Source organism: Seriola aureovittata, chromosome 2, assembly GCF_021018895.1.
Source record: "Seriola aureovittata isolate HTS-2021-v1 ecotype China chromosome 2, ASM2101889v1, whole genome shotgun sequence".
NCBI classification, from domain to species: domain Eukaryota; kingdom Metazoa; phylum Chordata; class Actinopteri; order Carangiformes; family Carangidae; genus Seriola; species Seriola aureovittata.
In genome coordinates, this window is record NC_079365.1 from 26602198 (window position 1) to 26623683 (window position 21486).

At 41.6% G+C, this 21486-nt stretch overlaps 1 protein-coding gene across 4 annotated transcripts in view; it reads left to right on the forward strand.

Annotated features, from left to right (window-relative positions):
• Positions 1-1337: 1337 nt before the first annotated feature.
• arhgef3 (Rho guanine nucleotide exchange factor (GEF) 3) overlaps positions 1338-21486 on the forward strand; it is a 28112-nt gene continuing 7963 nt past the window's right edge. The window contains exons 1-4 of one of the 4 annotated variants that reach the window (XM_056387709.1): positions 1338-1502; positions 8713-8777; positions 13370-13432; positions 21245-21352. In XM_056387709.1, the coding sequence (XP_056243684.1) occupies positions 1481-1502; positions 8713-8777; positions 13370-13432; positions 21245-21352 (258 nt within the window). In that variant the 5' untranslated portion in view covers positions 1338-1480. Of the gene's footprint in view, positions 1503-8712; positions 8778-10124; positions 10622-13369; positions 13433-21244; positions 21353-21486 lie in introns of those variants that run through there. The other 3 variants (XM_056387686.1, XM_056387701.1, XM_056387694.1) reach the window with 3 other exon arrangements.

The window sequence follows — 21486 nt, forward strand, 5'->3', positions numbered from 1 at the left end:
GAGTTTATGATTTATCATAATAAGCACAGTTTTAGTGCAATTACCTAAACAAAAATACTAAAATTGAAAAGAAAAGACAACAGGAGGCAAAAGTGAACTAATGCATTTTAAAATTTACAGCAGGTAATCAAGCTGTAAAAAGCAGTTTATCAGGTAGCCAGAGGGATAAATACTCAACACAGTAGCTAAGTATTTATATTGCATCATGACTGGTAATTTTCTCTCATTTGCTTCAAGCTGACAGGCGAGTTTAAGTATCTTACCATAACACACACACACACACACACACACACACACAGTCTTCACTGACTTAAAAACCAGCAGACAGCTCTTTAGTGTGTGAGCTGTGAGGCGTCAACACTTAAAACAACAGCAGCCTCTAAAACTCACAAACAGCCTGGCACTAAGTCAGCCAGCCCAGAACCAGCCTGCCTTCAAAATAAAAGCACAAGTCCTCTCAGTGTATGGCACTTTACTATGGCTGCAAATATCGAATATTTTCATTTTCAATTGATCTGATAATTATTTTTAACTTTAGTTTGCTATAAGTGCTGAACCTCTACTGTTTCGGTGCAGACAGAAATATCTTTGTTGTACTGACATCAAAACCTGTCCTGATAAGTTTTATATTTTAGACATTCTTTATTTATTTTAGGTAAAGTTCTTGAATGGCTGCTGTTTTTTTGTTGTTGTATGAAATCATAATTATATTTCTATATTTTCTACCAAAAGAAGTATTATTTTGTTTATTGGTTCCAAAGCTCAGGTGTGGTATCAGCACTAAAATTTGAAAAGCCAAAATATATAAACTTAAACAAAGATATGTTTTGCTTGAAGAATGATTAAATGTATTATTTGTTTTATTGTTATTGATTTTATTTTTACCCACTTTCTGTTGAGCAACTATCAACTGACCTCTTCAGTACTACTTGATAAACGATAATTTCATTGGTAAAATTCTTCTATTCTATTCAGTGTTATAACGTGACTAGATCATGAGACAATGGGCCCCTGGGCACAGAAATGTTAAATCCCCCCTCCCGTCCTACATAGGAGCAAGAACCCAGACTGAAAGAGATATGTGACTTTATGGTAGTTGTTGGTGGTTTTGCAGATCTTGGCAGTTGCATCTTTTTGTGCAACATATTCTTCTTATGTGTTGTTTTCCTTCTCTTTGTGGACCTTCTTTGCAGTTATTCTGTGTGTTTCATGAACTTTTATTTTGAAGGTACCACCGGAAAAGAGGTGAGTGGTCGCTTGACTGTTGAGAGGCGGATTTAGTGAATCTCAGCGACTCAGTTTATTGCTCGGCTGAATCTTCGGACTGAAGTTTGACTTTAACTTGTTGCAGAAGCAGAGAAGTCAGTCGTTGCTGCGGAGCAGAGACGACAGACTGACTAACAACAAGTGTTTTAAAATCAGCTGACTGTGGGTCTGAGCTGGATCGTTGGGAGGAGCTGCAGTCTGATGCCGGCAGGTGATGGATGTCAGCGGGGTTCAAGGTGAGAAGCTGCACCGTGAGAATGGTTCTCTCAAGGTTTTGGTAAACTCAAAGAAAAAATAAGATAAATGGGCGTTTTCTGGTAATGTAGGAGAAGAGGAATGTGAAGAGACAGACAGGGAGTTAACTCCTCCACTGCTGGTCTGTCTGTCTGTCTGTCTGTCTGTTAACATTATAAAATCTGTGGAGAAGATTAAGTTTGGTCACTATGAATGATCTGTGGTCGAGAGACCCTGAAGCCTGAAGGGAGAGACAGAGAGAAAGAAAGAAAAGAGGTTTTATTGCAGCCCAGTGAGTCACAAGTTTGCCTGAGAGTGACTGATATAGTCTGCAAATACACACACACACATACATACACACACACACACACACACACACAGTCCTCTGTAAACAGTTTGCCATCATAGCAGGTCAGTGTTGAAAGATGTTTATTTGTTTTTTAGCTGAAAGTTTACTGACACTACTGTTTCTAGCACAGCTGGAGGAAGTGCTCAGGTCCTTTACTTAAGTAAAAATACCAAAACAACAATGTAAAAACTCCTGTACTTTAGTACAAGTACTGAAGTATTATCAGTTAAATTGATCTGAAGTACTGTAGAAGATTGGACCTTGTGGCTTGTGGTAATTAACGACATTGTTAATGCTGACGCGTCAACATGTAATCAGCATTTTACTGCTGTAGCTGCTGTTGCTGTAGCTGGTTTAAATACTGTATGTACAGTTAGATAGTTCAGTCCAGTGGTTCCCAACCTAGGGGTCAGGCTCCTCCCAAGGGTCACCAGATAAATCTGTGGGGTCGTGAGATGACACAGTTCTGATTTGTAATAATTCTTCCAACCTTTCTCCAGTCTTTGCTGCTCTTTGTGAAACATTGGAGAGTTTTTTTTTCTCTGTTATTTAAATGAAACCATGGACGAAGTTTAGAGGGGAAATCTGTTTTTGGTAAAACTGCTAACAACTCCCAGACAGCGGAAACATGACAATTATTAGTAATGTTTATGAATCTTTAACAAATCAGCAACAGACAATCTCTCACTTTTACATAAAATTACAAAACTTGTTTATGTAATATGCACAGATCTGTAGAGTGCACAACAGCTTTGTCAATGTTATGTGGCAGATCCATAATAAAGGACTCTTATCCACACCATCCCTCACCCACACCAGTCCCATCTACAAGCCAGAATTTCATGTATGAAAAGACACATTTTCTCCCTGTATTAATACAGAAATGTGCTGGGAGTCAGATTTTGTATTTAGAGAAGAATGGAAGGAAAAATGAATAAATAAATAAAAGAAAGGATGTTTAGAAATGGATAAACTTCTACAGACTGTATTGCTGACAGAAATCAACAGAAAGACAAAAAGAGTTCAGGTTAGTTTGACTGAAGAGTCTGACAGTGATTCAGGAAACGTCCCAAACCTTTTTGTTTGAGTTACAAACTGAGTAGCGGATCTTTTTCCAGGTTCAGATGGGACATAATGGCATCTTAGTAATACTGAATGTCTGGCCAAAAGAGAGGCGAAGAACAAAGTGCGTCACTTGATTGGAGTCATCCTCTCCAGTGGTGCCAAAGAAGGCGACCAGAGAGTCGGGTTCTACTGTAAGTCAAAATTGAGGACTAGGGATGAGGTTTGGAAAACGTCCCTCCGGTATTTTTCCAGGGTAGGACACGTCCAGAACATGTGGATAATGAAAGCTTCACCTCCTCTACGCAGCAGGGATTCACGTCTGGCTAAACACGAGATAGTTTTGATTTGCACACGGCTGTAAACTGTAACAGTGAAAGACACAAAGGGATGTTGATATAATCTGCATGAAGATCAAATCCTGTATCACGTCCGACAGCGAAAGGTTTAGATTCTGCTCCCAGCTTTAATTTTGTCAAGAAGAGCATGTCTTACACCAGACAACTTATATTAAACCTTCATGTGATGGGTGTAAACTAAGAAACGCAGGGTAATGTGGTATCTGAGAGTGGAGAAAGCGCCTGGTTTGCAGGTAGAAAGAATGTGTATTTGGTAGGTTATTGATTAAAGGATCTTTAAATCGGCCTAAATGGATGAGTAATAACAGCACGGTGGACACAGAAGTATCCGGGCTTGATATGGAAAGCAAAAGATCGTCTGCATAGAGGGACACTTTATGTTCAGCTCCCTTCCTCCAAATCCCTGAAATATCCTCGCAGCTACGGAGCGTAGATGCTAATGTCTCCGTGGTCAGATCAAGAAGTAGCGGGCTTACAGGGCGTCCTTGATGAGTTCCCCGTTTGAGGCTGAAAGGTTTTGACTGTTGAGAGTTGGAGAGGATTTAAGCAGGAGGGCAAAAGTATAATAATTTATCCACGTGATAAAACTTGGTACAAAGTCAAAATCTATTTAAAACTGCAAATAAATACATCCACTCCACGATGTCAAATGCTTTCTTTGTGTCTAGAGGAAGGAGAGAGTACAACACGTCAAATAGATTTATAGAGGTCTGATTTTATTATAAACTTATATGTTTTATTTAGAGTAAAATTTAATTTGCTACTGTCATATAAATATGGAAAACGCAAACTCTTATGTGAATGCTACCAAACAGTCGTATTAACAGCTGAGGAGCAGTGAGGTGTCTTGAAGCAGTCAGTGTTGGAGGAATGTGGTTCTGCTGCTGTTGAGGGACAATGAAGATTTTGTTCAGGTGTTTGTTCTGCTGCTTTGTTCTGACACTAATCGTCGTGTTTCTGTCGGCAGTATGCTGCCCTGCTGGTTCCACGAGCTGGTTGTACGTGTGTGTGTGTGTGTGTGTGTGTGTGTGTGTGTGTGTGTGTGTGTGTGTGTGATGATTAACAGTTGTGATCAGTACGATTTAGCGAAACACAAAGAAAATAAGTGGCAATAAGAACCACACAAAATGAATCAAAAAGTTTCAGTCAGCAAATTAACAGCAATCACGTAAAAAGAAAAAAACACATATGTTTATGGAGCCAGAGAAAGATGGAAACTTTGGTGGAGCAGGTTCAGGACTGACTGGAGGTTTGTCGGTCTGACCTGAGATCAGATGGTGTGTGAAAGAAGCTCGTCTAGCTTCAGCAGAGCAGCGTTTCCTCTGCTGTTTCCTGAACAATGTTCTCACATCATATCGACTTTTTCCTCAGCGGGAAATGACATCATCCCACCTGCCTGGAAGATGAGACAGTGTTTATCTCAGGACGCCCTGAAAGTCACATTTACATCTGTGCAGCAGTAAATTCAATTTGCTTCGTTGGTGTTTTACAGTTTGAATCTGAGTCCCAGAGAAATCATTATCTCATTATCACAAATTATTAAGCTTAAATTCTCCACCCAAGCTGTCTTCAATAGAGATGAAGCTCAAACTCTCCATTCTTCTGACCATTTTAATGATAAGACTGATGTTATTCTATTTTTCTTTTTACTTATTATCAGAAGAATCCCAATTAAACACCAAACCAATGTATTTGTTCCTCCGATTTCCCTTCCCTGTCTGTGGCTCTCAGCCTTTAGCCCACCAGTTTAAAAAGCCGCAGTAACTTCCCAAAACAGCTGATCACCACAGTTTTTAGCAAATGTTACTCGAGGAGGAGGAAATAGTGCTTTTGTTGGAGACTATTTTCAGTGGCGGATTAATCCACAATTGACATAAGTGAGTATTAACAGCAGCAGGACAGTGTGTGTGGGACTAAGTCAAAGTAAACTACAGTGTGTGTTCATTGTAACGAAGGAACATGTCAGCCAGGGCGACAGTGCAGCTCAGTGATGTGATTTTAATAGCTGGTAACAACAGTGGAGCTCTTTGGCCCAGAGGAATATCTCAGGCCTCGGACACAAACACACACACACACACACACACACACACACACACACACACACACACACACACAAACAAACACACACACACACACCCGAGTTCAACCGACTCAAAACTATCAAAACAATCAACAACATATAAAACAAACCAGAGTCTGTGAAACACTGTGTTAGTTTTACTAAAGAGAGGCTCTTCACAAGAGCTTCTCAGCTTCTTTCTGAACACAGGACACCCTGTTTACATCTGAAGACTGAATGTTTACTGACAGAGAGAGAGAGAGAGAGAGAGAGAGAGAGAGAGAGAGAGAGAGAGAGAGAGAGAGAGATTAAAAACAGATGGGGGGTAAAAGATTCAACAAGGAAAATGAAAGAAAGACTAGGAGGGAGAAAAGTATGTGTGTGTGTGTGTGTGTGTGTGTGTGTGTCTCTGTGTGTGTGTGTCTCTGTGTGTGTGTGTCTCTGTGTGTGTGTGTGTATGTGTGTGTGTGTGAGTGTGTGTTTGTGTGTGTGTGTGTGCGTGTGCGTGTTTGTGCACGTCGAGGGTGTGTTGATTTGTGCTATTGGAAAAAGCACTGCAAGTCCTAGGAATGAATGAGTCACACACATATTTAAACACTTGTAATGTACACACACACACACACACACACACACACACACACACACACAGACTACAAAGCTTTGGTCAGACTGAAATGAAGAACAAGTGTCTGTTTGGAAGTTTCAGGGTTGTTGATAAAGCACTTGTCTCTTTAACATCTGGTGACAACAGAGTCGCTGTGAGTGCATCACTACACACTGAGCTGTGTTGTGTCCTGTGTGTGTCTCTCAAATGATCCAACAATGCTGCACAATCCTGCCCGGACGGATCACCAGAAAACAAGTTGTTCTTTTACTGCTGGGGCTCTGTTTTCCTGCCAGTGCAAGTTCAGCAGTAAGAAACGCACATGTTACGTAATTTTCCTCGAGCATTTGTACCGTTTCCCCGGCTCCACCCAAACCCACTTGCATCAAGGTGGGAGAGATGGTGCAGCGGAGGTTGTTTATGCTCATTACATGGACAGTTGTTTGCAAAGGTTTGGGCACCCGGTTAAGTCGATATTAGTAACTCTTCTTTGGGAAATGCCAAAAGCTTGGAAACACATTTTGTAGCAGCTAAGAGTCTTTTTTATTCTGAATTTAGATATTTTCAACCAATCACTTCAGGTGCTGAGATCCTGTCAGGCTGTCCCGCACACGGCGTGTTAAAGATCGTCGCACAGAGTTTCAGTGATGTTCAGGTCAGGGGTTGATGGTGGATTTTAAGATCTGCTTTTGATCATTGTCCTGTTGTAGAAAAAAACAGGTTCTTCTCCGTTTCACTCTCTTGACTCACTGCAGGACATTTTGCGTCGACAAATTTGCTGATATTTAGTGGAATCCATTCTTCCCTCTGTGCGATGTTTCCTCTGCCTCTGAAGTGGAAGAGCCGCTCACAGCTGCAACAAATTAGAGCATGTGGTGGATGGTGGTGAAACAACTTCTCGAACACTGAGGAAAACAGAAGTAATTATTAAATCCTTGGAAAAAAAACAAAAACATTCTCAAGTTTATTTGTGAAGTTTATTGGCCTTTAAAAGTTGCAGTTTGATTGTATGTTGTTGACATTTAGTTCACTGTACAGTATATACTGTATGTGGTATGTTATTGGTACACAGTAATGGAGGGTAGAAAGGGTGTTTTTTCATGCAAATCTCATCAAATGCACTTGCTGTCAAATCATCGGTCTGAATTTGTCCGTGCAAAAGCTTGTCCTGCCTGAGACACAGTGCAGAGGTTCAGCAGGGTTTGTGCCTCAGAGCCTGGTGGAGGCCGTGGAGGGAGGTGACGTCACCTTCTGGGCGTTGTTATACGAGGCGTCAAAGGTTCCTGTGATGGTTGAATCATCGTTAAACACAATGAGTCAGTGAGCTGAAAAAAAAATCTGATCAGTGATTAAAAGAAAACAAAGAAGGAACAAGACTCTGTCCAGAACAACTTTTACTGGGACTACGAGTCCCAGAGGGCCTTGCTGTAAGAATCATCCAATCACAGAGATTCAGATCATGTTACAGTGTTCTTTGTAGCGAAGAAGTGAGAGTAGAGGTTGAGCTGCAGAGGTTGTTTGGTGCGTGTGTGTGTGTGTGTGTGTGTGTGTGTGTGTGTGTGTGTGTGTGTGTGTGTGTGTGTGTATGTGTGTGTGTGTTTCCTCTCTCAGGTGAGGTGACACAGGGCAGGAAACAGAACAGGACTAATGTGTTGGGAGTAAGCGAGGCTGCTGACCTCTTTGACTTTCTGTTTCCTCTCTGTCTGCTTCACTCTCTGCAGTAAAGTAAAGTAAAGTAAAGAGATACTTTGATCATATTTATTTCATACAAGACACAGTGCACAGAGATCCCTTCAAGTCCTGATGTTTTAGACGCAGGTTTACGTTTGTGCTCGTGGAAGAAGCAGAAGTTACGACTGTGCATCACTTTTATCTAATTGGACGTCTCTGCCTGGTTGAAACTAGTTTCCACACATTCTGAACTGCAGCACGTGGTGGTCTGGAGTTACAGTGAATCAGAACCAGAGCTGGTTGTTTAATGGTTATTAAAACGCCTTTAAAACAGCTCCAGTTCTCCTCAGTACACCTGCACACGGGTCTTCAGATACGTTTATGATCTACATGTACTGACTGACGGGAACCACAAGGAGGAGCTGTGGTCAAACTCAAACCTAAGCTACAATACCCTTTCAGTGAGGGGGGCTCAGGTGGGAGAGCAGCTTGGCTGCTGATCCCTGGTTTGGTGGTTCAATCCCGGACTCCCCAGACTCCCCTTCCTGATCAACACAGGCTGCGTCAGGAAGAGCATCCGGCATAAAACCAAATCAAATGTGCAGATGGTGATCCGCTGTGGCCGCCCCTCATGGGAGCAACTGAAAGACAACAACAACAACAATGTACAAGCACCGAACTCGTCTGTTTGGCCACTGGAGAGAAATAGAAGAAATGGGCTTTTTGCCCAGAGTCCAGTCTCTCAGGCTGCGTATCAATTCTTCTCTTAGATTGAAGATTTAAATCAGTGGTTTAGACCTTCTCGAGTCTATTTTCATTCTCATGTGTACAATGAAGCATCACTGGTGGTTGAAATCATTGCTCCTGTTCACACTGGCTGTGATCTCTTCAGGCGTACTAGCTGTAACAAGCGATTATTTTCATTATTGATTGATTTCTGATTATTTCAGCTATTATTTATCGATTAATCCTCTTTCCTTCTCCTCTCTGCTACTGTTTTACTTCCTTCCCTCCTTCCTTCCATCTTTTCCTCTTCTCCCTCCCTTCATTTGTCCCTTCTTCCTTCCCTCTTTTCTCCCTTCATCCCTTCTCCGTGTCCTTCCATCAGGTCGAAGCTGCAGAAGAAAACTTCCTCCCTCTCTCTTCTCTCCTGACGGCTGGTCCCTCAGAGGGGTAAGAACAAATCTCCCATGTAAACTGATTCATGTTATTCACAACTGTGCAGCTCTATTATGGCAGAATGCACAACAACGTGACGCCATAATCCCAAATAACAAAGGAGGAGATGGAGGTGAACAGCCTCCGCTCACACCTCAGAGTTCATGGATCTAATATCACACACCAAGAGAAAAAAAGCAGAATCTGATTTACAAATATGTGTCACCAGTTTTTATTCACATTTACTGTAGTTTCCTCAATGACAGATAACTTGTAATGTAGTAAGAAACAGATAAGGCAACAAATAAGTGAAAGTACATATTCCTTTAACAAACCAGAAGTGATTATGTTTCTGTGTTGTTAAAAGAATATTTTCATTTTGGGGAAGAAGCCTATTTGCTTCGTGGTTTTAGTGGAAGTTGTATGAGATGTGCTGTAACTATTTCTAGAGGGATTCATCCTCAGGGACACTTAAATATCTGCATAAAATCTCAGGACAATCCACCCAATAGTTTTTGAGATATTTCAGTCTGAACCAAAGTGGCGGACTGCTCGCTGAATACCTGCAGTCCCTGCTCAGGGCTGAGAAAACAGCTGACGCCCACCGGTATCTTTTTGGGTTAAAATATAATTGAATCTATAATTTTGAATACAGTTAATATTCTCTTAAAATGCGAGAAATAAACATCAGTCAAAAATAATATTTCAATATTAACAGAAAGTAAAAGGTTTACATCGTGTTTTTTATCATATTACCATTATTATGGAAAAGAGCATTAACCAATAGTTCATTCTTTGATAAAACATAAATGCAATGTAAATTAAAATGTAGGAAATATTATGTTTCACATCTACAATAATGTGCAAAAGTTATAGGCACTTGATATTTAGATTCAGGAGGCGTCTGATTGGTCCTGGTCTCCAGAGACAAGAAGAACAAGGAGTCCTGCAGCAGGTGGTCTGATTTAGGTTTTTTTGTTTTACTGCACTTTGCATGAAGTTAATTGATAAATAAAAATCTAAAGCTTTTGAACAGAGGTGTATATATAAGATATGTGAGTCTGGATCAAAGCGGTGGACTGAGTGAACCACATCGCCATCGTTAGGGCTGCTAGTGAAACTCAAACCATTAATGACTAAAACTGTGACTCACTGCAAGAAAAGAACAAACTTTTGATTTTTATAAACCAGCGCTCATGTTCTTTGTGTGTCAGTGTCTCTATCGCTGGTGTCTCCGTGTCTCCTGTAGCTCCTAATTATAGACGCCTGTTTCCCCCAACGACCGTCACTTCCTGTTTGTCCAATGGGAACTGACTGGACACACACACACACACACACACACACATTGTGAAGGGTTCCTGTTCCTGAGGGTCTGTAGAGCCACTCAGACTGTGACCTGATGAGGTGGAGAAGGGAGGAAGGCAGCGGACAGAAGAAGTGAGAAAAGAGAGAGGAGAGAAAGGAGCTTCTAAAAGTCTGACTGAGGAGGAGAAGAAGAAGCAGCTCTCGGAGTAGCACTGGAGGAGAGAAACTGGAGGAAGGAGAGACGAGAAAAGGAAACAAGACGGACGGAGAAAGAGGAAAATAGCAATGTGACTGTGAAGGAGGTGATTCAGAGGAGGAGAGAGAAATCAGGCAACAAAAGGAGGAGAATTACGAAGTGACTGCAGATGCCGACTTGCACGTGAGGAGGAGAAAAAGAAAGGAGAGCTGATGTGACTGTGGGGTTTAAAACAGGGCGACCTGGGGGAAGAGGAGCAGCAGATGTTTGCAGAGAGAGTCAACTGAAACGCTCCAGCTGTGATTGAGAAGCAGATCAGGTCCTGATGATGGGCTGCTGTCTGTTTGTTTACTATCGGGTGAGTTTGAGTCCGTGTGTCATTTCCAGTGTCTCCCACCGTTTCTGTCAGTGATAATGAGCCGCAGGTTTACGTAGATGAGCCCAGAGTCAGATTTATCTCCAGTATCTCTCTCAGAGACCCACAGATTACTGGGTTACACTTTACTGCATGTGGACGTCTTCACACGGAGGCTCATCACAGACTCTGATCAATTACACTGTTCAATAACTGTTCACTCTGCTCCATCTGCGTGCGATGTGTCAGGTACACAGGTACACAGGTAAGCCAGGTTATGTAAAGGTCAAGAGGTCAAGAGCAAATGGGACGTTAAACAAAAACAAAAAAACAAACCAAAAAATACAACAAAAATCAGCAAAAACTGTCAATGATCTTTTAGGTACACTGTGTTATATTATTCAGATATTTAATATATTAAAGTTTACATCCTCACACACACGTATGTGCTCATATGTGCAACGAGATTCCTTCTTAAAGTGATGAGAGGATAAAATCCGTTTTGGGTTAGGGTTAGTTTTAGGGTTGTTGTGTGCAAAAAATGCATTTGGAAGTTTTAAAAGAATATTTTCAGTTTGGTAAATAATCTTATTTGCTTTCTTAGTAGTTAGTTTGTGGTTTTAGGAGAACCATGAGAACCATGACCCATCTGTACAAAATGTTCAATGGGAATCCGTCCAATAGTTTTTCAGAAGTGCTTGACTGAATTTCCAAATGCAAATTAGTTGGATATAAACATCGTTTTTACGGGACAAGGGTTAGTCAAGTCAGTGGGGATCTTCCAAACTTTCTTTTCAGAACACAATCCACTTTTTGAGTAGGAGCATGCAGAGGGACGAGGAGGCGTGACACTGTGTTTAGACCTGAACTAGTCGCTGCAGATTCGTTTAAGAATGAATTTCTGTAAGATCGTTGTCTGTGTCGCGCATCCAGAGGAGATTTATCAACAAACTTAGGTAGGAATAGGTAATTGTGATTTTTAGAGGATGGACCTAATATGGTCAGGAGGAGCAGACTGCTCCTCCTCCTCCTCTCCTCCTCCTCCTCCTCCTCCTCGCTGGTTTCCATAGCAGCAGGGAGTTAAAGGTAAAGTCTGCCAGGTTATATAACATCCGGACAACAACAAAGTCTCAACACAATACTGAACAAACAGCAGACTTCCTGCTATTGTTACACTCCGCTACACTGGCCGCACATCCTCCTCTCTTCCTCCTCCTCCTCCTCCTCCTATTCATGTCCTCTTTTCTCCTCTCCTCCTCTCTTCCTCTCTCATCTTCCTCCTCTTTTCTCCTCTCCTCCTCTCTCATCTTCCTCCTCTTCTCTCCTCTCCTTCTTTCCCACCTTCATATCTTTGAACCACTCCTCCTCTTACTAAATCCCCTTTCTCTCTTCCCTCCTTTTCCCTCACCTTTCCTCTCTCCCCCCTCCTTCCTTTTTTCCTTTTTCCCTCTCTCCTCCTCCCCTCCTCCTCTCCTCCTCTCCTCTCCTCCTCTCCCCTCCTCTCCTCCTCTCCTCTCCTCCTCCTCTCCTCTCCTCCTCTCCTCCTTTCCTCCTCCCTCCTCCTCTCCTCTCCTCTCCTCCTCCTCCCCTCCTCCTCTCCTCTCCTCTCCTCTCTTCCTCTCCTCCTCCCCTCCTTCTCTCCTCTCCTCTCCCCTCCTCTCCTCCTCTCCTCTCCTCCTCTCCTCTCCTCTCCTCCTCTCCCTCCTCTCCTCTCTCCTCCTCTCCCCTCCTCCTCCTCTCCTCCTCTCCTCTCCTCTCCTCTCCTCTCCTCCTCTCCTCCTCTCCTCCTCCTCCCCTCCTCCTCTCCTCTCTCTCCTCCTCCTCCTCCCCTCCTCTCCTCCTCTCCTCTCCTCCTCTCCTCTCCTCTCCTCTCTCTCCCCTCCTCTCCTCTCCTCCTCTCCTCTCCTCTCCTCCTCTCCTCCTCTCCTCCCCTCTTCCTCCTCTCCTCTCCTCCTCCTCTCGTCCTCTCCTCTCCCTCCTCCTCTCCTCCCCTCCTCTCCTCTCCCCTCCTCCTCTCCTCCTCTCCTCTCCTCCTCCTCTCGTGCTCTCCTCCTCTCCTCCTCCTCTCCTCTCCTCTCCTCTCCTCTCCTCTCTTCCTCTCCTCCTCCCCTCCTCCTCTCCTCTCCTCCTCCTCTCCTCCCCTCTTCCTCCTCCTCTTCTCCTCCTCCCCTCCTCCTCTCCCAGCCCTTTGTCCTCATTGACCTGGTTCATCAGGTGTTTGTGTGATTTCTTCCTGTTGTTGTCGTCACGGCGGCGCACGGGAACTGTTTTGTTCATTCTCATGCACCTGTGCAGCTTCCCGCCACATAAATAGTGGTTGCCATGGTTACCACAGAGGTTGAGCCTGGCCCAGACAAAATCTGTGAGGAATGTGGGACCATTTACTGAAAACCAACAAACCATCATGATCTTATGATTAGTGAGTACTTTTACTCATGTACTGGACTGAAATACAACTTTGAGGTACTTAAACTTTACTCGAGAATTTTCCAAAATATTTAGCAGATTAATTGATATGATATAAGAATAATCATTAATTGCAGCCCAGTCTGGTCGTAGATGGAAATGAACTGTGCAAACTGACCAATCTGTAACAAGCACTGAGCTAAAAGCTGCCAGAGCTGCAGGTTTGGAGCTTCATCATCCGTTATATTTGAGTCATTTGATTCACTGTGAAATCAAAAGCATCACTTCACGTTTCCTGTTCTACCTCTAACATCGTGTTTGCTGTGTGTCTTTTTTGTGTTGCAGAAGAAGAGGAAGCAGGCAAGCAGAGATGCAGACTCCCTCAGTCTCTGCAGTCTGGACATCAACGTGAGTTCAGCTCCTGCAAACTAACATGTCTGTTGTGTCTCAGCCTGTGGTGTCAGCTTGAGTTTACACAAACTTGTGCTGAAATGTCTCAGAAAAGCTTTTACTTTGACAAGGATTAATACTTCCTGATTCTATGGTTGCAGTGTTTGTAAAACTGTAAAGAAAAAGAAAAAGGGGAGTAACTTCAGTGTTCAGTGTCTTTGTACGTGTTTTGAGTCTCTTTGTGGTCATTCCATTGACTTAACAGAAGGAGAAGTTCAGTGGCACAGAGGTGGTTTTGAGCACAGGTGTTTATTTGTCTGTGTGGGGCCAGATGTTGTCACTGTGATTCAGGGCAGACTGGACACTACAGTGACTTGGTAGCTGGTTAGCATGCTAACTTCAGTAGAAGAGAAGGACTGATACATAGATAAGAGTTTATTTTCTTTCCACGCCTGGAGACAGCTCTTGTTTCTTTCTTTCGTTTCTTCCAGACTGATAAATAAACAGCTGTTAATGCTAATGCTAGCTACTTAGCAATAACAATAATAATAATAATAATAATAATAATGACTGAAAATGGAAACTGAAATGTAGGAAAAGCATAAAGCAGAGTGCTTGTACTCCGTTCAGCTCTGACTGTTGATTATTGCGGACCCTCGGGGGCCTCGGCCCTCATGTTGGACCCCCTGTCTGTTTTTAGCCCTCTGCCAGCAGCCCGTTCCTTCCCGGGCGTTTCCCTCTCGGCTCAGTCTAACACAGGATGTCCACCCTGTTCAATACACTCCAGTGTGACAAATAGACCCAAACACACCGGCAGCTTTGTGCCGTTACAAACCAGCGTTGGCAGATACTGAACCAGGAATAAATTACACTCTATTGTTTCTCTACTGTTACTCCCTCTGGCTCAGTGAGTCACATACAGTCGCATTGTGCTTTTACTGAAAATCCAGGACCTGGAGACCACTTTATCAGATTTAAGGGTCAAACGTTATGACAGAGCTTCATATTTTATATGAAAATATTCAGTTCTGGAGCAACACTATCTCTGTCTGGAGTGGAGATGAATTAAATCAGATGAAAGGTTAATTCATTTTTTGGCAGTAACTAATATTTACTCAGGTGCTTTCCCGAAGTACAGTTTTGAGGTATTTCTAATAGTAGTTTCATTTTATACTTTATATACAGGGAAATATTTTTACTTTTACTCCTTTACATTTACTTGACAACTTTAGTCACTTACAAAATATACAAAATATAATTAACAAATAAATGATACCCAGCAATAAAATCAACCCCAACTTTACCAGCTGCAACATGACACTGATGAACAAATTAATACATCAATAATTTTAATCCAATAATGAGATATCTATTATTCTGAAATGTGCCATTCTGCATAATGAGTACTTTTGTATTTTTATGTAAATAAAATCTAAGTTAAAAAAATCAGAGTATTTCTTTCACCACTGTTTGTAAAATATTAAAACATATAAATTACAGTATAAAAAGATTTACTGATACTCAGATACTCAGATATTCCACATGACAGTTTAACTTACTAGTAAAATAAAAAGTTCAGGATCATGAATATATACAGTAATTATACAGTAATACTTTATTGAAATACAGATAATTATAAATGGTGTAAGTAGAGAATTATTTTCATTATTGATTAATTTGCAGAATAGTTTCATGTATAAATCACATTTTGTCATAGGTGACATCATCAAGGTTATTCAGTTTACAGAAAAGCAACAAATCCTCACGATGGAGACGCTGAACATTGTTTGGCATTTTTTGAAAATGAAATGAATGAAAAATCAGTGGATTATCAAAATAGTTGCTGATTGATATTTGACTAATCGATCAGTCGACCGGTCATTGCTGCTCTACAGGTAAATCAAATGATCAGAGGAGACCAGCTGTCGTTTCAACATGTCACTTATACACTGTGGAGGTTTGTGTTTGGAACTAGAATGGTTATTGATTTTTTTCACTGGTTAATTAAAATCTGCTGAGCGCCTCGGGGTCACATGGTTGATTAACAGTTATTGATTTTGTTTAGTGAACCAAGATTAGAAAACTGTGTGAGAAGACACTTTTATTTGGCAACAGCAAAGACGACTTTTTCTTTTGGAAACAAAGAGACTTCTGTTATAGCTGTCTGGCCTTCAGAATAAAAGCAGGCAGGTTTATTTTCTTAGATAGTTTTAAGGTTTTTAAAGTAATATAAGTAAAAGATTTTATGGAAGCCCATTTCCATTTTTGTTTTCTGTATTTGGTTGTGTTTTCAGTATCTGTAGTTCATGTCTATATTTGTTCTTTCTCGTTTTCAGGATTTTTTCTGAATGCTGCGCATGTGTTGTCAAATTGATGAAGATGTTTTGTTAGTTCAGTTGTGTGTATTTTAAGCTGCAGTGCATTGAGCTTTCCGGGCCACCGTAGTTTTGCCATCAATACTCTTTGACGCCTATAGAGTGATACGAAATACAAAACAGTGCAGAAAGATGCACAAATTTTGTGTTGGTAAAGGAAGAGTGTCCCTTTTGATTATGTCTCGTCTTTGTAGGTTTCGATTGTCTGAAGGTTTGTTACCAGTTCTCAGAAATTTAAGCATTTAGCAATTTCTATTCATATTTTATAAGACAATAAGTCCGTGAGTTACAGTCCAGATGAGAGGCTTGAGTCTGTTTGACTGTGGTCGTCTCTGGGCGTCCATGACCCAATGTCCTATTTACAGACAATGGAGCTGAATCAGAGGGGCTGCTATTGTCAGCAAGACATTAGGTGTGTTTCATGTCATGTCAGAGGTCAGCGATGATGATGATGTGACTCACAGCTTTCAAAGAAAAACCATGGAAACGTTTCTAAAAATAACGTAAAGATCAGCTTGTTCTGTTTCCTTGTTACTACATCTGATCCATTACATACTGTTTGTGTCTCTCTTTCTTTATTTTGGCTATTTTTTAAACGGCCACCAACTAATTATTATTTTCATTATCAATGTTATAATTTCCCAGAGCCCAAGATGTCGCCTTCATATGTCTTCTGTTGTCCAACCATCAATCTGAATCCCAAAAATATGGAGTTTACAAAGATGAAAAACAGAGAAAAGCAGCAAATCTTCATTTTATTTTTATTAATCTGCAATTATTTTGATAATTGATTAATCATTTGACTTGCTGCTTCAGTTTGTCTTATGAGATCATAAACTGAATATCTTTGTAATTTGGATTGTTGGCAAATCTAGACATCTGATATCATCCCCTTAGGCCTTAGTAAATTATGATTTACTAATTATGATTTTCACAACTCATGGACATTTTGAAGAATCCACAGATTAATGAATAATGGAAATAATTGTTAGTTAGCTCTATAACTAAAACACGGGCGCTCAGTAACACAGTAACTGACTTGAAAACTACTGGAAAACCAGGACATAGCGCTGCCCGCCCGCAGGCTCCTCTCTCTCCCTCTCTCTTTCATAATTACAGCTCAGATTGACATTGATTGATGATGAACTGAGCAGTGAAGTCCCAGCACCACCAGCAGCCCCAGTATCAGCTCCAGTAGCAGGAAGGGTCATGAAACTGTGTATGGTGTAACTTTGTACTTTGTATCTGAGATTTCCTTTTGTTGCTACTTTGCTCATTTAATTAGTTTTGCTTTTAAACCCTTTGATGAGGTTTAATTATGATGCATTATGGTAGTTAAAACTAACAGCAGCTGGACCAAAGTACATTTGGCCCGACCTGACTTCTTGTCACTGGCACTAAACCCAAAGCCCATTAGTAAATATTAAAAAAAAAATGGCTGTAAAAAGGTATTGTTAATATTTTTTTTAAAAGGCTCAGTAATTTCCTAAAACACCTGATGTTTTTAGCAAATTTATTCAAACAGGAGGAAATAGTGCATTTGTTGGGGACTATTTTCAGTGGCGGATTAGTACACATTTTTTGCTCCAGAGAGTATTTCCAGCAGCAGGACTTTGTGTGTAAAATAAACTGAGCGTTCATGGTGATGAGCAGCATGTCTCCCAGTGCATGTGTTTATGATATTTTCATACAACAGTGGAGCTGCACGGCAGAGAGGAATAAGATATATCAGGCTTTGGACACAAGCGCGACGCTCATTAAAAGGATCAACTCGTTGTTGTTTTCAGGTCCTTTCATGGGATTATGGTAACAACAAGAAAAATGTAAACCTTATATAAATCTTATTGTTTTTGCAAAAGCTCAGAGAGGTGGGTGGGGGTGGGGGAAAGGAGAAAGAGAGGAAGGAAGTAAAATGAGTGAGTGGATGAGTGAGCCAGTGAATTAGTGAGTCAGAGAGAGAGAGAGAGAGAGAGAGAGAGAGAGGGAGACAGAAAGAGAGAGAGAGAGAGCATGAGCAAGCTGTGAGTTTTAAAACAGAGGGAGAGTCAGGAGGGGCGCGATCATCACTGAGAGCCAGAAAGCGCGTCTGAAAGCTCAGCTCTTTGCGGCGCTGCTGGTACTGAGCTGGATCCAGATGTTCTGCTCCTGTCGGTCCTCTGACAGCACCGAGCGTTTTCAGGACGCTACCAGAGACGGGTTCTCAGGAAACTTTGCTTGATCCAGAATCTTCGCTGGTATTGATCCTTTGTTTGATCGGACTTAACTTCTGGGACAAAACTGATACCAAACGTTTTCTGGAAGCTTGTGAAGAACCAGATTGTTGCCAGAAACTCTACTGGCACCAAGTTCTGTCTGGGTTCTGGGATGAGCTGTTTGGATACTGGCAAAGTAATGAAGACTTGTTTGACGCTCAGTCAGACATTTCTGGAAACTTGCTGGTAGCAAATCATTTGTGGACAATTAAGTTATTGGATTCTTTCTGGACCGTCTATCAATACCAGCTGCGTCCTGAACACAGAACCAGAACCTGGCTTTCTCTGGACTCTTGGAATTCCTTGTGGATTCTTTATTAGTGTTGCTGATATTTCCCACAAGCACTAAATCCCATTTGGACCACTCAGCTTCTGTACTCTTTACTGGTGCTATACTTGCTCTGTAAGTATCACACTCTGTTTTGACACCTTACAATTTTTCTAGACACTCATTGGACGCTCTGTCGTTTCCAGACTCTTACTGGACGCTCGTAACAAAACCAGACTCCTTCTAAACTCTCTACTGGATTGTAAATCTTTGTATCAGACTATTTCCAGACTCCTTATCAACCTCTTCTGAACATTCACACCTGGATGCTCTACCAGCACCAATCTCTTCCTGGACACTCTACCAGTTTTAAAACTATTTCTCTCTTGGTTCTGGAAGTGGTCCAGATCCTGTGCTGGGCTTTGGTGTGAGCAGTATGGTGGCGGGGCAGAACCCCCTCTGCCTGCTGGTCCAGCAGTTTAAGTCTGGATGCTCTCTGGAGTTCAGCAAAGGGAACAGCAACATGGGAAAACAGGTTGAGGTAAGACAGAGGAAATGCAGCTGGATTAAAATCAGTTATTTTAGTTTAGTTTGGTGAACTGGTAAAATGCCCTGATATTGCAACTAATTACAATTTATTAGTCTAATCTCGTCTGATTTAATGTCATTTTATCAAATTTAATACTCGGACTCGAGTCCGCCTCCAGTCCTGATTTTCTGGACTCCTCTCTTGACTTGTGAACTGGTCTTTGGACTCGCACATGGGAGACGAGGACTCTGACTTGTTTTGTTGTTTTTTTGTGATAGGCTGTAATAATAGTAAATAGTAAAATATATTGATAGTTTTATTAACACTGTAACTTAATAAAGTTTGAATTATTATTATTCAAATCAGAAACACTGTTCACTTCGAAGGTGTGTGTGTGTACACGTGCTTGTGAGTGCATTTGTGTGGCTATTGTGTCACACACTCTTTCAATTGTCATTTGACTCAACCTTGATGACTCGGACTCGGACTCTGGGTGGGGGACGGGACTCGGACTCGGACTCTGGGTCGGGGTCGGGACTTGGACTCAAACACTTGACGACTGAGACTCGACCTGGACTCAAGTTTAGTGAACTGACTACAACACTGACTACAGCCAACTGAATAACTGATTGATACTAAAGCTAATTTATTTATCAGCTAATTGCTTCAGCTTGGTTTCAGTGTTTATGGGCCGCCTCCGGTCAGGGCTGTTAACACCCTGTAACAGCAGGCAACCTGCTGTAAACCTGCTGATATTAGATAACCAGTCTACTGTTGATCAACTGCACTGAACTGATGTTTGTCAGATCGAATCAACTGAAGTGCCGTCACACACAGAAACCCACTACGACATGTCCGATGGAAACTTCTCAAGTGTAGAGCAAATAAACAGATTATGTATCATCCTCACTGAACGCCACCGTCTTTTAAAACAACAGTTATATCTTTAAATCTTTAAATGATCATCAGCTAAATGAGAGAAAACATACAGACTTTAATTAGAGTTTAACTGGTGTTTACGTTTTGTATTTTAGAGACTCATTAGACCTTCATCTGCAACTTGACACATACTGAGTCATAGCTTTAGATGATCAGTCTCCTCCAAGAGATTAGACAAAACTCTAATGTTTTAGTTGGAAACTGGAAAAGCTGTTGTCAGATTTGCAGAAAGATAAACTCCTTTGACTCCATCGAGCGACCACGACAAACAGAAATGAAACCTGTCCGTCAGAGCTTGTTATTTTTGGTCGACTGATTCCTGACTGTAAGCACTGATGGAAAAAAAGTTTGACGGTTCCTGTACTCCAGTAGGTCAGCTGACTGTGGGCCGCAGGGCAGACACTAGATAAACAAACACACACACACACACACACACACACACACACACACACACACACACATTGATTTATTTTGATATTTATTGAGTCTGTATCCAGGACAAGCAGCCTGGTGGATTTTTCACACAGAGAGACAGACCCTGATATTGGACCTGATATCTGCGTGTGTGTGTGTGTGTGTGTGAGTGTGTGTGTGTGTGTGTAAGTGTGTGTGTGTGTGTGTGTGTGTCTGTGTGTGAGAAAGTTTGGCAGAGACGGGAAGACTTTGAATCACACTATTGTTGAACATGCAGTATATCAACAAAACAGAGTCAGCTTTCCCGCAAACTGCAAGAACGTCTACAAACTATTTAAAAACCTCAGACTAGACGTCAGTGTTGAGACTGACTGGACTGAAGTTCTTGCCCAAACTTTTCTTATCAACTAATCAATTAGTCCAGTGTTTATAGGGACTGTGACGTTTTATAATATCTGTTTCCTTTAAAGCCATGCTGTTGGTCGAGGTTTTGTTTTGGATGAATTCTCAGGTCACTGTGTGTGGTGACACTGAAGACATTTACCACAGACCATAAACTTCCTCATGGACTGAAATCTAAAGTGGGACGTCCTTAAATAACTTGGAAGACAATCGCCATTTCACATAATTTTCAGTTCAGTTGTAGTTGGAGTTTAGTTTTATAGTTGTATAGTGAAGATGAACCAGAAATGAATCCTGTATTTGCACAGTGTTTGGACTTTTTAACGTAGAGGTCTTGACGTCTGTCTCTTTACTGTCTGCACCAGTGTCTCTTTTGATGGGACCTCTGGAGACGCCTGAAGTGTTCAAGGCTTTGCATAAAGGCTTCAATAAAGTTTGTTCATAAATTCCTAGAATATACAAAATGAAATATTATTTAGATGTTATCCTCCTTGGCGCTGTTGCCTGGAGGTCTGTGTGAAGGTCATCTGAGCAGGACGTGGACTCTTGGTCTGGACTTCAGCTCTTGTGTTTCTGAAAGCCACACACGGATCAAACGATTATTGTTTTTGGATCATAATGTAAATGTAATTAAAATCTTTTCTCCTACAGGAGCCCAGCACCAAGCGCAGTAAACCTGCATCCAGGGTGACGTCTCTGGCCAGCCTGCTGCCGCCCGTCAAGACCGCACCGCTGAAGAGGATCGGTCAGACGCTGCAGGTGAACCACCGATCAGATCAGATCAGCTTCCACCTGTCCACATGTTCTCCACCATCTCACCATGCTTTTACTCACATCATCAATATTACTAAACATAGAAACACAAGACTATGGGACATTATAATCCCATAGAT